Source organism: Lynx rufus, unplaced genomic scaffold, assembly GCF_022079265.1.
Source record: "Lynx rufus isolate CCGP_SWC_20201006 ecotype Redwood Valley unplaced genomic scaffold, mLynRuf1.p SCAF_2, whole genome shotgun sequence".
NCBI classification, from domain to species: Eukaryota; Metazoa; Chordata; class Mammalia; order Carnivora; family Felidae; genus Lynx; species Lynx rufus.
In genome coordinates, this window is record NW_025814834.1 from 119,531,588 (window position 1) to 119,548,287 (window position 16,700).

At 41.5% G+C, this 16,700-nt stretch overlaps 1 protein-coding gene across 1 annotated transcript in view; it reads right to left on the reverse strand.

Moving 5' to 3' along the window:
- The window catches only part of LOC124515285 (myomegalin-like), an 80,763-nt gene extending 64,421 nt beyond the window's left edge, over nucleotides 1–16,342 (reverse strand). Inside the window, 10 exon segments of the mRNA XM_047084050.1 lie at nucleotides 823–1,017; nucleotides 1,930–2,109; nucleotides 3,061–3,198; nucleotides 3,613–3,726; nucleotides 4,618–4,776; nucleotides 6,102–6,314; nucleotides 6,457–6,549; nucleotides 6,770–6,889; nucleotides 7,928–8,059; nucleotides 14,465–16,342. Of these exon segments, the coding sequence (XP_046940006.1) occupies nucleotides 823–1,017; nucleotides 1,930–2,109; nucleotides 3,061–3,198; nucleotides 3,613–3,726; nucleotides 4,618–4,776; nucleotides 6,102–6,314; nucleotides 6,457–6,549; nucleotides 6,770–6,889; nucleotides 7,928–8,059; nucleotides 14,465–15,589 (2,469 nt within the window). The 5' untranslated portion in view covers nucleotides 15,590–16,342.
- Between the last annotated feature and the right edge of the window lie 358 nt (nucleotides 16,343–16,700).

Consider the following 16,700-nt stretch of genomic DNA (forward strand, 5'->3'; position numbering starts at 1 on the left):
GAACGACTGGTCCCTAAAATGCAGCTCATGTCTCTAGCCTTGAGGAGGAAGATATCTGCGAATAAGGATAAATTAAGAATTGCCTTTTGAAAAATTGTGTACCAGTATTTTAAGATTATCCCATATTATTATAAGATTATTTCTTCTCATCAAGACCTTTAAAAAAAACCCAGTCTGTTTTCCTCTTAAGAGAATTCAGTTTTTATAAGAATTAAGAAAAAATATGTGAAGTTTAAGTTTTCCCATACCTTGGCTGGAAACAGAAAATATCACTGAAGTTTTTTTTTTTAAAGGTTTTTTTGTTTTATTTTAGAGAGAGAGCGAGCGAGCAAGTGGGGGGGAGGGGAAGAGAGAGAGAGAGAATATATCTTAATCAGGCTACACACTCAGTGCAGAGCTCAATCCTATGACCCTGGGATCATGACCTGAGCCAAAATCAAGAGTCAGATGCTCAACTGACTGAGTCACCCAGACGCCCCCAAAATATCATCAAGTTTTGATAATTTAGAATCAAAACCAAAACACTCCAGAACCCCGTATGTGAAAATTATCAGAATATCAAGGAAAAGAAAATGTACATAATGAAGTTAATGGGTATGTGTATTGTTTAGGCAGCCTTCTAAATGCAAAGTGCTCTAAAAATATCGCACGTTTTGGTGACTGATATGAAACTATAGTGTAGGTAACAGACTGAAGGAAAAAATCTTCACGAATGGAGTATAAAATGACACACATACACACACACATGACGATGTTCAAAAGCTTCCTATTCATAGTCTGTAAATGCACCCATGCTGTTCTGGTCTGTGTGTTGGTCCTTACTTGGCTCTCCTGCTCTCTGGTGCTCATAGACTGAAGCAGGCCTTGAATCTCTACTTCATGTTCCACTGCTTGCTTGTTTCGATCACTTAGAAGTTCCTGCAGCAGCCTTTCCTTTCTCTGCAGACGCTGGCACAGCTCCTCGGCAATTTCACTCTGTCCTGGTCCGAGTTTGCAGAGCAGCGTTGAGCTAAGATCCTAACACAAAAGGGACGGTGTAAGTTTTGGAGGAAAGAATGCCCTCTACTACATATCAAAGGGTTTATTCTTTAAAAATCTATTATAGAAGAAAGAGCTATGGGATTCTGGAGAGCAAGTATCCTGTTTTACTCACTTTTGTTTCTCCAGATCCAGCACAGGCCCAGCTCACAGAAGACCGTAAACACGTGCTCAGTGAATGAACACGAACAATATAGAAAAATACTTGTAACGGCAACTTACTTATTGTTTTCTGAAGTAAGCCCTTTCCCTATTTGCTCAGAGTCCATAATAATTAACATTAGATAAAGATAAATGGACACTTAGTTCATTTTTATTTATTTTCTCCCCAGTATAACTTATATGGGGGAAACACAAAACCATAGGCTAAAAAAGACTAATGAGCCTATGTTAGCATGGTGACGAAGTTCCTCCTTCCATACTGAGAGGGAGCACATGGTGGTTAAAACTGCCTAGGCTGCTTCCTGGGTCTGTCAGTTACTATGTTACTTTGGATAAGTGTCATCTCAGAAGCCTGTCTCCTGGTCTGTAAAAGAGGGGTAATGATATATATACCTCATAGACTTGTAAAGATTCAATGAGTTAGCATTCATTAAGCAATTAACACAGTGCCTAGCAAACATGAGCACTTTAACTAAAAAAGGTCAGCTCTCACATTAAAGGTGGATGTTTCTGTTCTCATCAATTCTCACATGACTTATTTGAGAAAGATAATTGTCACCTTGAGTTTATAGGTGCAGGAAAAAAAAGTCCCAGGGAAACCCAATGACTCGCCCAGGCACAGAATAGAATTCGAGACTTGGGTCACTAGCCTCCCAGACCTCAAGAGTCCTAATCCAGACAGATTATGCCATCACTAAACCAACTGCCTTCAAGTAACTAAAGTCTTGCCTCCACTTCTTTGTTCCTGTCATGCAGAGATGTCTGTAACTGCTGAATGATACTTTCTTGTTCCTTCTGCCAATGGCTAAATTTAGTTTCCATTTCTTCTTTCAGCCACTGGAGGTTTTGACAGGTAGCAGATAAGTGTTCTACTTCCAGGCCTTTGGCCCTGAGGAGACTCTCCATACTCTGCAGTAACAAAGAAAGCAACTGTAAGTGAAAGGGCACCCCACACTCCTCAGGATAAACAAGAAACTTGATCCACCTTGAAATGTCTCCTAAATTGACAATTTTTTTTGCAATAGGAGAAACCTTAGTATCTAATGTAACGATGCCATACTAATAAATGTATATATATTTTTTTGGTTTTGGAAACTCTCATCTAATTTTTAGAGAAATAAATACAATGTGTATGATAAATGAAGTAGTTTTGAGGAAGCAGGTTATGCTACAGAGGAAGTGAAGGACTTCTTTAAGAAGTGGCAGATGGTCAAATGTATAAACTCTAAAATACATACACAAGAAGAGCCCACAGGAAATACTACTAAGCAAGTATTCTGACCGTGGCTATAGAAGGACATGTATATAATATTAGAGAGAAAACAACAGTATAACAGTTGTACCCTGGCAATGCTTATGTAAAAAGTGTACAGATATTGACAAGAATTAGAAATAAATCAGAAGTATGTCTAGTTGCCGTGCCTGCGTGGCTCAGTTCATTAAGGGTCCGACTTCAGCTCAGGTCATGATCTCACGGTTAGTGAGTTTGAGCCCTGCATGGGGCTCTGCACGAACAGTGCAGAGCCTGCTTAGGATTCTCTGTCTCCCTCTCTCTGCCCCTCCCCCTCTTGTGAGCCCTCTCTCTCTCAAAAATAAATACATTAAAAAGATATTAAAGAAAAAAAAGATGTCTAGAAATCTATATTCACTGCTTCCTCCTGCAAAGTTCACAGTAGACTAACACTTCTCACTTCCTAATCTATAATGGTGGAACTAATGATTACTGTTTTTGTTTTTGTATTTTTTTTTCTTATAAAGCAAATACGTTGGTTTTCAGAAAATGACAGAAGGAGTTGATACTTCAGGTTTAGAAATCCAAGTGGGACAGAGATACCAAGTCATGGCAGATTGTGCTCTTACCTGCATGGTAGCTTCATTAGAGGAAAGAACACCACGCAGTCTCTCTAAGTCATGATCTCGCTCTCGCACAGCGAGATGGAGTTGACGCAGTTCTTTTTCTTTTTCTTCCAGGGTGGAGAACTTTTCATCTATAGCCCGCTGCAAGGAGAGTAAGGATCCTAAAGCCCCTTCAGATTCACTACTGTGATCACACTCATTCATTAAGATTCCAAACACAGAGCGCCTGGGTGGCTCAATCAGTTGAGCATCCGACTCTGGCTCAGGTCTTGGTCTCACAGTTTGTGAGTTCGAGCCCCACACCAGGCTCTGTGCTGACAGCTCAGAGCCTGGAGCCTGCTTTGGATTCTGTGTCTCCCTCTCTCTGTCCCTCCCCAACTCGCGCTGTCTCTCTCAAAAATAAACATTGAAAAAATTAAAAATTAAAAAATAAAAATAAAATAAAGGAAGGAAAAACCAACTTCAAAAAGCAGCAAATTAAGTAGACCCATATTCGTACAGTACCTGAGTAAATGGAATAATCCACAGTGCCATAAACAAAATTAAGGTGCATACCTCCAGAGCAACATCTCTATCTTGTATTCGCTGCCGAAGTTTCTCAAGCAACATTTCATTCGCTTCAAGGGTTTTGTCGGACTTATCTCGATACTGCAAGAGCTCCCGAAATTCCTGATGAGACCAAAAAATGTTTTCCTTTATTCATTTGTCCATTACACACAAAATTCCAACATTTTGCCAACGAATTTGTTGTTTAGGATAAAAAACAAAATGTGACCACTCTCAAAGAAAACACAGGTTAGCTGAGATGACAGGCATATAAATCGTTAACTATTCCACATCATATATATATGTGTATAGACACATACGTGTGTACAGGTGTGTATTTGTATAAATGTATATACATGTGTGTGTATTTGTGTGCAGCTACAGGATGCACTGTCTACATCTGCCTGAAGGTGTCACTAAAGATCTCACAAAAGAGATTACATTTGCTTTGAATCTTAAAGGACTAGGAATTTCAGGTGGAGGTATTTCTATCAGAGAAAAAATGTAGGCACAATATGTGCACACTATGAAAAAACTGTACGATGAGCAAAATGTAAGGGATTCGATGGGACTGAAGCTTAGAGCAGGTGGCAGTCACCGTCTTTACTGTTCCATATTTTCCCTAAAACATTCATTTTATCATCTAAGTAACTAGACATTCATATACAGATGTCTTCACCTACTACACTGAGAGCAGCGGTCATACCTTCTCTGTCTTCCTAGCACCTCACATAGTATCTGGTTCACAGAGGTGTTTAATAACTATTTGCTGAATGTTTATTGCTTAAGACTTTCGGGTCTATATTTATTATTTCCTACACTTGCTGGGTAGCACTGGTGGTTCATGAATTGTACTTCCTATTTATTTTGAATCCTCCCAGTTCCTATCTCTCAGTGTTCTACATGTAACAGGTACTAGACACAGGCAGGTGGCCTAACATCTTGAAATTACATGGACAGAAATTTCAGAGCTCTGTGAGCCCAGTTTTAGTTGAAATCATTGTGTAGACTCACCTGAAGCAGCTGTTCCTTGTGACTCAGACTATGGTTTAGGTGCTGAATGTGCTGCTCCCGAGTTCTAATCTCATTGTATTTTTCAGCCTCCAGGGTACGAAGCTGTTGGCTCTTACTCTGCAATTCTCCTTGAAGCTGCTGCAAGGCTTTTCGTAATTCCTGAATTACAGATTCAGATTCCATTTTTTAAACAATCTAAAATTTTCACATGGTCAGTACATACGAAGACCTTAAAACTTCCAAGGGATATAGAATAAAACATAAAGTAGAAAAAAGTGCCATTCTTAACTAGACATGTATCAACCAGGATATGGGAAATGATAACTGTGAATGGAGGTAAGATGTAAATTTCATATTATACTTCGGTATACTTACTTTCTAGTTTAAAAATGATAGATCTATGTAACTACTTAAGCAGAACTCTGTCCCACTGTTAACCTGGATCCTTTACAATAAGCTCAAGGACAGAATATTTCTACCATCCTTTTAAATCTTAAAAAAAAAAAAAAAACACAAAAAAACTGGGGCACTAGGTGGTTCAGTCAGTTGAGCATCCGACTCTTGATTTCAACTCAGGTCATGATTCCAGGGTCATGGGGATCAAGCGCCATCCCATCAGGCTCTGTGCTGAGTGTGGAGCCTGCTTAAGATTCTCTCTTTCCCTCTGCTCCTCTCCACCCCCTACCTCTCTCTCTCTCTCTCTCAAAAAAAAGGGGGGGGGGGAGTAGGGGAGGGGCCTGGGTGGCTCAGTTGGTTAAGTGTCCGACTTCAGCTCAGGTCATGATCTCACGGTTCGTGGGTTCAAGCCCCATGTTGGGCTCTGTGCTGACAGCTCAGAGCCTGGAGCCTGCTTCGGACTCTGTGTCTTCCTCTCTCTGCTCCTCCCCTGCTCGCACTCTGTCTCTCTCTCTCTCTCTCTCTCTCTCAAAAAAGAAATAAACATTAAAAAAAATTTTTTTTAAATCAATAGCATATGCTCTAACCTAACAAGATAAAGGAACCACTTATGAATTATTAAAAAAAAAAAAAAGAAGTGGTTAATTGTATGTGCCACTACTTGGACGTTGGTTGTTGCTTCCCACAATTCTGTCCTGGTAACCTTTCCCCATTCTTCAGGAATAACCTAAGATAGCTGCCTTCATGGACCTTACCCAGACTCGCTTCCTCAGCCCTTCCTGTATATTCCTCTAGGACCCAAACATACCTCCTTTGCCTCATTTCAGTCTTTACCACACTAAAATTCTGTTTCTGTGACTGTCTCATACTACACTACAAGTAACTGAACAGGAAAGAGCCTGTGATATTCACACTTGCATTTCCAGAACCCGGCCTGATGTCTGGCACATGGCATGAGGGCAACAAATGTTGAGCTGAATTAACTGCATCAAGTGAGTGACTCAAGGGTTCAACACAAACTGTCCTAATGAAAAGTTATTATCAGGGCCAAGTCAGCACTTCTGGCCACAAAATGATTACTGATTTACCTGGTTATGTTTCCAAGAAGCCTCCTTCTGCTGTTCTCTCTCATGGGCTGCAGCCTCTACAAACTGCACACATCGTTTGGCATCCACGAGTTGGCGTTCTTTCTGGCGTATGACCCTTTGGAGTTTCTGTATTTCGAGCTGGCTACAGAACAAGGCACTCTGAAGGTCAAGCAGAGCCACCTGCTGCTGAGCCGTGGAAGCACCCTCGGAGCTCTGAAAAGAGAGTAAAAAGCATAATCACAAGGAGGGCAAGCACTGAGCAGCGAAGAAGACCAACAAAATTAAGACTGCCACCAAAAATGGCAAGTCCTCAACAGGAGCCTCGCCTCCTGTCCTACGTCTGACCCTCACGTACATGAAGTTGTCCAAGCTGGCTTTGGTGCAGCATTTCTCGAAGCTTTGCCATTGTGTCATTTTGACCTTCAATCACCTGGTACAACTCCTCGGTCTGAAAATGAGACAGGGAGTACCAAGCATGTTAGTAAACTAAAAATAAATTCCATTATCTTGCCTGTATAGATTTTAGAAATACCAATTTTGATTATACTCCAGTTTTTCTAGGCTAAGATCTGTCAGTCTGATGATCTGTTTCCATAAAATACAGAATATGTGTCTACCTTGATGGAACAAATGATTTCCTCAGAGGTCCCCAACTGCCAAATATTTACCTCATTTTCCCTGCTTTTCAGAGTTTCCTTGAGGCTTTGAATTGTACCATCTTGCTTCTGAGATGACTCCTGAGCTGACTTCAGTTCACAGCTCATTTCATTCAGTTTCTCCTGAAGAATCTGAATTCAGAAAAGAAAATGATTTCTTTTAACCTCAGATGCAACCAGAAAGTCTTTGCTCAAATCTAGGTTACAGAAAGTAACCATTAAAGTCCTAGGTCAATCATCAAGACAAAGTAGCAGATAATATGAAATTCTTCAATACTCAATTGCTTCAATTCTTCTGCACTGTGGACTTAGAACTTTCTCTGTGATGGGCAGCTGTAATGGCCACCTGTCTACATGAGTCACTGTGGATCCTTTACACAAAGACCAAGGAGCTCTGCTATCTAGGACAGGACAGAACACTACAGGGGTACACGAGGCCAGAAGCTCACCATCGAAACTGTGGGAACTGTTACAATTTTCTCCTAAATAAATGTTAGAATCCTTGGGCTATAAAGGGATGAGAAGTTAAGCTAAAATCAAAAGCACAAACCTCTTGTCCCGGTGCCTTCCACAGGTAAAGACTGCATTCAAGCCTTTTTTTTTTTTTTTAAACTTTTTATGTTTATTTTTGAGAGAGAGAGAGAGAGAGCGCACGAGCCAGTGCGCATGAGCATGGGAGGGGCAGAGAGAGAGGGAGACTCAGGATCTGAAGCAGGCTGCAGGTTCTGAGCTGTCAGCACAGAACCTGACGTGGGACTTGAGCCCACGAACCATGAGATTATGACCAGAGCCGAAGTCGGACACTCAACCGACTGAGCCACCCAGGCACCCCAAGAACTACACTTCTAATCAAATATTCCTTAGAGTGCCCAGGTGCCTGGGTGGTTCAATCAGGTAAGCATCTGAGTCTTGATTTTGGCTCAGGTCATGGTCTCAAAGTTCCCAAGATCAAGCCCCAAGTTGGGCTCTGCACTGACAGCACAGAACCTGCTTGGCATTTTCTCTCTCTCCCTCTCTCTGCCCCTTCTCCATTCGCACTCTCTCTCAAAAGAAATAAACTTTAAAAAAAAAAAAAAAAACAGCACACAAAAACAAAAAAAATCCCTTAGAACAACAGGAATACACAGTATCCATCTTCCAAGTCCTACTCAGGTCCTGGATTGATCATACCTTGTTGGTGGCCTCTGTTTGCTGGATTTTTTCCTGGAGTTCTGCCAAGTGGGAATCAGATACAGACTGCGGAGTTATAATGGTCTCGTCCGAATTCAGCTTCTGTTGTTTGTGTAACTCTTCAGTCATGGGCTAGAAAGAAGCAGCAAGACAAGAATTTGAGTTAAATGTAGCCAACAGTACATTTTATCTTCAACTGCTTCCAGCATCTTTTGGCAGAGGCTTAGAAAACCGAACGTGTTGCATGGATTTAGCAGTATGAATTCCTAAAGACAATCCTGTTCCTTATTGAGAGGACCGGTTTACTTAGCCCCAGCTCCTCCCCCTATCTTTCCCTATGAACTCATGCAAACACTACAGAGTCAGTTAAAACAGATAATTTAGAGTTCAAAGGGAAGATTAAAAAAAGAAAATGTTTATGATGACCAAATACTCACTTTATCCTATTTCCAATCAGGGAATTCAGTAAGCAAACCTATACCATCCATAAGAAAGGAAAGGTCTATTTCAACAGTCTTTCTTATAATATGCTTGTTCACATTACTGGAAAAAATGGACAGATTTTGAATATAGATTATCCATATCATATACATATCGATACTAAATTTCCTAAATTTGGTAATTGATATATTTTTTTAAACATTTAATTATTCATTTTTGAGAGAGAGACAGAGTACGAGTGGGGGAGGGGCAGAGAGAGAGAGAGAAGGAGACACAGAATCCGAAGCAGGCTCAAGGATCTGAGCTGTCAGCACAGAGCCTGACACGGGGCTTGAACTCACGAACTGTGAGATCATGACCTGAGTCGAAGTCAGACACTTAACCAACTGATCCACCCAGGTGCCCCTAAGTTTGGTAATTATACTGTAGTTATGTAAGAGATGTTCTTGCCTTTAGGAAACATGCATACTTAGTATAAAAACTCATAATATCTGCAACTAATTCTCAGATGGTTCAGGAATACAAAAATAATGTGTCTATACAGGCAGTGGGAATGAAACAGCAAATGTAGCAAAATATTAGCAAATGGTGAATCTGGATAAATGTTAACAATTGGTGAATCTGGGAGTTCTTTGTATTTCTCTTATGACTTCTCTATAAATTTGAAGTTATTTCAAAAAAGAGTAAAAATAAAATTAAAAATAAATTTGAAAATCCACCGTGGTCTGGGAAGGAGGTATGTTTAATAGGAATACCAATTCACCAAAAAGATTCAGGAGAAAAAAAACCCATATATTTTTTATATGATGTGATAATAAATCAGACTAAGATAAACTTATAGAACTGTATCTAATATTCATTATGAGCTAAAGGTACTAAAATAAAACTGTAGGAATTCATTGTGGCACTAAACCCATCTCCTCTCTCCCTGACCCTTCCCTTCCCACTCCCTACACACCCCCACACCAATGAGAAAAAATATATACCCATTAGGAAGAGAAAAAGACAACTGCTGTTCATTTTCCCTTTCCCTCACACTTTTAAACTTTGACTACCATTTTCTAGGCAGTGGGGTTAGAGCTTAATTTCAACCTGTTCCTGCCAGCAACTGACTGGAAGTATAAAGATTTCAGAAAAAAAAAAACACAAAAAAAACCACACACAAAAAAAACCCCAGTTTTTTATTCTTCTAATGCTATTTACCAATTTTTAAAAACATCTCTTAAGTACCATAATATATAAAGCACTGTGGGAGTTGGGAATATAATAAAGGAACAAGGAAATACACAAAATCGCAGACAGTGACAGGCCTTATGCTTTAAAACAGAAAAGCATGGTAAAGCGGTGAAGTTACTCAAAGTTGGTTGAGCAGTTACTTTACATTGGTTAAGGGGAGATCTGCAGGATAAAAAGCCAGTCCTTGAAAGAGCTACAAAACAATCTAGGCAGCAGAAACAGCTAATGGAAACGACCTAGAGAGGCTAGAAGCCTGAGACAGAAAGGTCTATGTGGCTAGGGTAGCACTTTCACATAGAAATATGAGTGAGCCATGTATATAAGTTAAATTTTTGTAGTAAACTTCATTGACTGCAGTAAAAAATAAATAGGTGAACTTAATTTCAATACAATATTTTATGAGCCCATATATCTGATCAAAAGAAATTATCATAGTCATGTATTCAATATAAAAGCTATCAACAAGGTATTTTACTTCCTTTCACACCACGTCTCTGAAATCAGGGGTGTCCTTTACTCACAGCATATCTCAATTCAGAGCAGCCACATTTCAAGTGCTCAACAGCCACATAAGGCTAGTGGCTACGTAGCCGGCTAGCACAGGGCTAAAGTGTAATGAGCAGAGGACAGGAATACATGATGAAGAGGAAAGGAAAAGCAGAGGCCAGGTATAGAACTTCTACTGCAGGGTTAAGGAAGCTGGATTTCATTCTCATTGAAATGAGAATGGACTTCACTGTTTTTAACAGAAAAGTAATCCAATCGTATTTGTATTTTAAAAAGCTGCTTCTGTGGAGAATGGGCAGGGGAGCACCAGTAGGGACATGGAGACCAGATAGGAGGCTGTTTCTGTTGTGTAGGTGAAAGAGAATAGTGGCTTATAGTGGCAGTTAGAGAGGGGAAGAGAAATGGATGTATTTAAATGTGTTTTGAAAGGAGAGTCAACAGGACTGGAAGGAAGGAGAGGGACAAGGAGAATCGAAGGATAATGACTCCTAGAAAAATTGAGATATTTGTTGTTGTGGGTATAACAGGGAGCTTTGCCCTGAGGTGCTGTGAACTAGGTCACACCCTGGGAGAGGTAACTATGTGAACAGATATTCACAATTCTAACTGATAAATAAATAATTTTATCATTTATTTAATGATAAAACATTCTCTACAAAACCTGGCTCCTCAGTTCCACAGGGCAAAGAAACTATACAAACTAACCATGTGGTCTAATCCCATTTTACATGGAGACTTAGAGCAGGTAAGTAACGTCCGAAGTTACACAGGAAATCAGGAAAAGGATCCAGTTAAACCAGATGCACTGGAGCTGGGAATGTATCTTCCATCTCTGTAAACCCATTGCCTACCATAATGTCTGCAATGTTGTAGGGACCAAAAGTTTGTGTTTAGTAAGAGAACAAGACTAGAAACAAACACAATCAACAACAGTCCTAATTTCCAGTCCAATGCTCTAATCCTTCCATGACTCTTTAGAAATAAGACTAGATAGATATTTAATAGAGACATTTCATCAGCAACTTTAAAGCCAAAGAATGCCATAGAATAGTACATAACGAGTCTGTGTCTCATCTGAACCCATCTTGGCATTAATAATTGTAGGAAATCCTTAATTCTGTAAATGTAATGCAGTGACCTGAAGATATTTGTTTCTTCCTTATTCATAACTTTTTTATTAAATAATCTCAGAAAGATTATTCAATCTTCATCTCAGAAAACTGTCTTTTCAGATAACAGTCTGTCAAAAGAGCACTTAGCAAAGTCCCCTGAGTTAACAAGCTTCTAATGAATTCTTGTGAAATATCAAATACATAAACCAATCATTCCTAAGATGATTTTAAAAAGCCTGAAATCAGTAATGCTCGATTTGGCTGAATCATTGCTAATTTCCAGACCACTGGTTACTAAAATCGTATCATAATAATAATGTAATTTTAAGTTAAGCTGCTTTTGACTTATTTGGGACAAATGCTTTCCAGCATCAGAAAAGAGAATTGCTTCCAGGCCTGATGTTGCATAATGTACGACCTTTGGGCTAAAAAGGCAGTTATTTAGATCTTCTGGGTTAACAACATTTTTCTTGGCACTTGCTAGTCCTCACAATAGCAAGTCCTAGATCTTTAACTGCTGTGGTTTTCTATCCTATTGTTAATAAGAGGAGATACAAAAGAACCATCAACTAGCATAAAATTAAAGGCCTAATCTTTGACCAGCATCTAATGTTTATACCTTCCAAAGAGTCTGATCTAGGTTCTGTAGCCAAACAGTGAGAAGGATAAATTACCATAGTCACACAGGGGCAGACCCAGGCATTGCAAGACTTAAAGCAAAGATCTCCTGCTCTTTGAATTTAGATAGAAAAGGAAATTGCACATGAGCCAGAACTAAATTGAGGTTTACTAAGCGACCACACCCCTCCTATCACCGCTCTTCTAGTTCAGGGCCACACAATAAAGAAGGAAATTACCAGCTTCAATCTTTCTTTAGATATTTAAACAACCTTGGGTTTTTGGGCATAAATTCTGTGGAAAGCAAGTGAGTCAATTTGCATAATACCAGAAAATTAGTAAGCCAGAGAGCTACACGGTTGCTATTTTTCTTTAATACGAGAAAGAAGAAAAAGAAAAAAAGCAATCAGAAGGAACTCTGATGAAATATTTCATAGTGCACAGAATGGGTTAAGTGGAGGATTAAACAAAGGAATCAAAATGACCTTACAGAACAATCCTTCTTTTTAGGATAGGAGTCTTTGTATTTGCAGTGGAATTTAAATAAAATTTTTTTTTCTTTCAGGGTTTTTTTCTTTCTACAAGCTAAGAACAGAGCTACCAAAAGTAACTTAAATTTACTTCTGTTCTTTTCACATTTGTTCAGAGAAATAGACAATGAGCAGTCTGCCTTTGTCCCGCTAGCTCTGGTTCTGACATAAAGCACACCAGCCTTAAGGCTCCTTAAGGAGCTTAAAAGTCAACCAGACTTAAACAAAAGGTCAGGGGTCCTAAATCCACATTTTATTTACAAACACCCTGAGCCCAATTTAATCATTCTATTTGCACCCACATCCTTAATTACTGGAGAAAATGGCACAACAATTAAATGCCTTGATTCTTCAAGCTGAATGTTTTCTCTTTCCTCTTGTTTTGTTATTGTACAAATAGTAAAGAATCTAAGCCAGGTTGATAGCAGAAAGGTCACACACTACAGTTTTAAAGGTCTATTTTTTTTCCAATGTCCAAATTTAATGAAGTAAAGGTACAGTCTTGACCTAAAGGTACAGTCACCATAGTTAAAATGTGCTCATAGAATGATCAATCTCAAAGCTCCACTTTAAGAAACGAATGCAAAGCAGAGCACTAGGCATTCTAAACATTTTATACAAATGAAAACACATTTTAAAACTTTTTGATATTCATCCTTTTTCATAACACTTCATATATGATGTTTCTGACTACTGTGCGTAAATTTAAAAATATTTCTCCTATTTTTCTGCTAAGTTCTTACTGTGATGCAAATTTTATTTATAATAGAACTACTTTTCAAAAATTTTAAGTGACAAGCAACAATCTCATTTATTATCAAGCTCTAGATTTCTGGGATGATGCTGACTGGTAGCAGGCTTTCCAAAATGCCTTCTAGACTGTCCGCTTTTGTAATGGTATCACTAAATTTATCGGGGTAGAACGTGCCAGATGTTTCACAAAGTTAACTGAAGTTAGCATCCATTGTTGCTGCAGAAACACAGTAGCATCTGTCGGGTCCCTGAATATAACTAAACTTGAAAGGTTGGTATGAAATCAGTTGGGCAGAAATGAACAGCTCACATTAAGATCAATTACCATCTTCTGGTCACTAAGAAATTCATGAGTATAATGGATGATGGGGGGGCGCCTGAGGGGCTCAGTCAGTTAAGCGTCCAACTCTTGATTTCCGCTCAGGTCAAGATCTCACAGTTCGTGAGTTCAAGCCCTGCCTGCATCAGGCTTTGCGCTGACAGTGTGGAGCCTGCTTGGGATGCTCTCTCTCCCCCCTCTCTCTGCCCCCTACCCTGCTCAGGCTCTCTCTCAAGATAAATAAACTTAAAAGAAAAATGTAAAGAGTATAATGGATGAAACTCCTATTACCCAATAATGGAGGAAACCTTTCTTAATGTCAAACATCCTCTTAATAGAGTTCAGCGGGCAAAGAGGCTGTGAACAGTTTTCACCTTAATGGTTTTAATGACAACACTTGAATTCCCAAGTTTCTTTTATGAACAAGTCATTATTAGTTTTCAAATGGCATACTTATTATAAATATTGCTCAGATAGTATAATACTTTGGTGGATTAACAGGTTTTCCCCAAACCTTTACCCTATGCTCTAATCAGTTTGAGATAAACCTTTGGGATGGAACACTTGATGCTCTAGGGAGAACTAGAGAACTCCCTTACGGAATGTGAGAAAACATTGATCATTATAAATGAAAACATCTATACATCTAAAAATGAAAACAAAGCAAAAAGAAGGGGGGGGGGACAGAAAAGGAGGTAAGAGGTTTAGTGCCAGATATAAGATGAAATGTCTTTTTATAGGGTAAAAGTCAATTAGGAATCTCTTTTTGTCTTAAAAGGTCTGTGATTTTGATAATTAACAGGAAGGCCAATAGATAATATTACAAGGATTGTGAAAAGCAAATTCTTTGAGTGTGAACCACATACACTACAATGGGACACAAGCAAAGGTGCAGCAAAAGTGGGCTCAGTGATTAGTTTTCTCAGGTGTAGAAGATTAACCTTCACCCAGGCAGAAATCATGTAAAGCCTGAGACCAGCTAACTATAATCAGAAAGGCGTTATGTAGCCATTTTGTATACCTGGACCCGAAGTGGTAAATAATCTTCACAGAGATCATCCCACAGCTCCTGCAAGTCTGAAATTTCCAAGGGATAAGTCACAGATGTCTTGTAAAGGGGTTTCAAAGACCTGTTAAGGAAACCGGAACTAACTCCATCTGTCATGATATGGCCAGGCCTGGCTCCAGGTGGGCTGGATTTCACTGGAATAGGAAGCTTGCTCCCTCGGGGACTCTGGATGGGCTTATAATCAAGACCTTTAATCATGCTAAGAGCTAGCTCCAGCTTGTGGTTACACATATGTTGTGGAGCCTGCTCTTCTGAACAACAGTCACACTTTGCAAGTTCCTTTGCACTTCTCTCCGTTTCCTCATCCTTTTGCTGTGGAGGACTAGCCTGCACACTTGCATCCAAAGATTCCACTGAGGATCCCGGTGTCCCTTCCTCCATGCTTTCTCCATCTGGGGGTACCTTTGTACTTGGTAAATCCGGTGGCCCCACTTCAGACAACGCTGGTTCTTCAGTGCAAATGCTGGTGGACCACCTGGTAGAAGGGCCACACGAGATACTTCTGGCCACCTTTCGAGGCACCTTACAAATGGCTTCATAGTCAGAATCAGCAACCCGCAAAGCTGCGCAACCACGGCATCTCCTGGGTCGGTTTCCAGGACCTTCCGAAGCATGGCAGCTGTGGAGCTCCTGAATCTGATCCTCATTTTCTACCCAACACTCAAACCCTGAATACGCAAAGTCTTCCTGGAGCAGTGCAGAGTATCTGACATCAGGTAAGCCGGAAATGTCAACCGTCCCATTCCCTGCCTTGGTTTCCGTGACAGAGTCGTCGTTATTCTTACGATACATGCTAGCAATGCAGAACTTGAGGCGGTCTTTCTCCAGCAGCAGCTTTTGCAAGCGCTCAATAGAAAGAGCTTCGATCCGGGCAATAACAGTGTCGAATCTATAGATCCGATCAAGCATGAAAGCACACTTGCTGCAAGCAAACTCGGCTTTGCCATCCCGGGACACATCCTTGCCCAGGACATGCGAAAGCAGAACCTGGAGGTTGAGCTTAGATGCCGTGTGGAAGATCCAGCGCCGCTGGTTTCCGCACAGCTCCCGGGCACAGATCCTGCAAACCTCCTTCATCTTCTCTCTCAGCAGTTGCCAAGGTTCCCGGAGGCGGCTGCAGCCTGTTCACTCACTGGCACTTGGTTGCGCGGCGTCTCCCTCTTCCGTGGCCTCCGGCGGGCATGGCACAGTCTGGTGGGGTCCCCACGCTGCAGGGGCGCACCTCTGCCACCCGCGCGCGGGCTCCGGGTACCAGGGTGGGCAGCCCCGCCCCTCGGGAAGGGGGCGGGCGTAAAAAACGCCTTAAGGGGATGCTGAGTGACAGCAGCGCAGGCCGCGCTCGCAACCAGCCATGTCTCCTCCGGCTCTCTCTCCCGCCAGCCGCCGCGTCCCCAACGTCCTCCCTTTTAGCAGGCTGGGTTCGCGGTACAAGAGCAGCACCCTGCTGCTGACGCAAAGACTCGGAGATCGAGGATCAGATTTCAAGATGGCGCCAGCGGCTCGGCTCCCGCGGCCAGCGGCGGGTTCCTCTGGGAGCTGTAGTCGGGCCGCCAGCTCCCGACTGTGCGCATGCGCGGTAGCGAATGCGTTTCCCCTCGCCCCCAGTCGGGTCACAGCTCCTCGCGCTGAAACGGAGACCTAGTTCCCAGCGGGTACCCGTGGAGAGCAGGACCGGCGCTGGCCACTGCCAGGCTGCTTTCATCTGCTGAGGTTTCACCCGACGAGGGCACCAGTCCTCTCATGGATCCTCCCCTCCTTGTCCCAGCGGGATGACCCGAAGATCTCCGTTGGGAGGAGAAAGTTGAATTCCCTCCCCCTCTCTCCACGGGTAGCGCCACGTACTCTGGATGGAGCAGCCCAGCAGCGCCACTAGGTACCGCTGCGCGCCGCCTTCCTCCCGCCTGCAGCCCCACCTCTCCCCTACCCAGGCTGGTGCCGGGATTAAAAGGCCCCTCGGGTTTACAGCGGCGGGCGGGGAGACGGGGTTGACAAACCAGAGGTGGCAGTTAGGGCGGATTTTAGGAGGCTCAATTCAACCTCTACCTCGACTTTGGGAGTATCTAGAAAAGAGATCAAGTATTTCTCTTCCTTGCAGTGTTGGGGGCGGGCCGTGGGTTTAGCACTGCTGGACGATTTGACCTTTTTTAGAAAAGAAATCTAGAGGACACAAAGCAGTCATCCGAGAAAC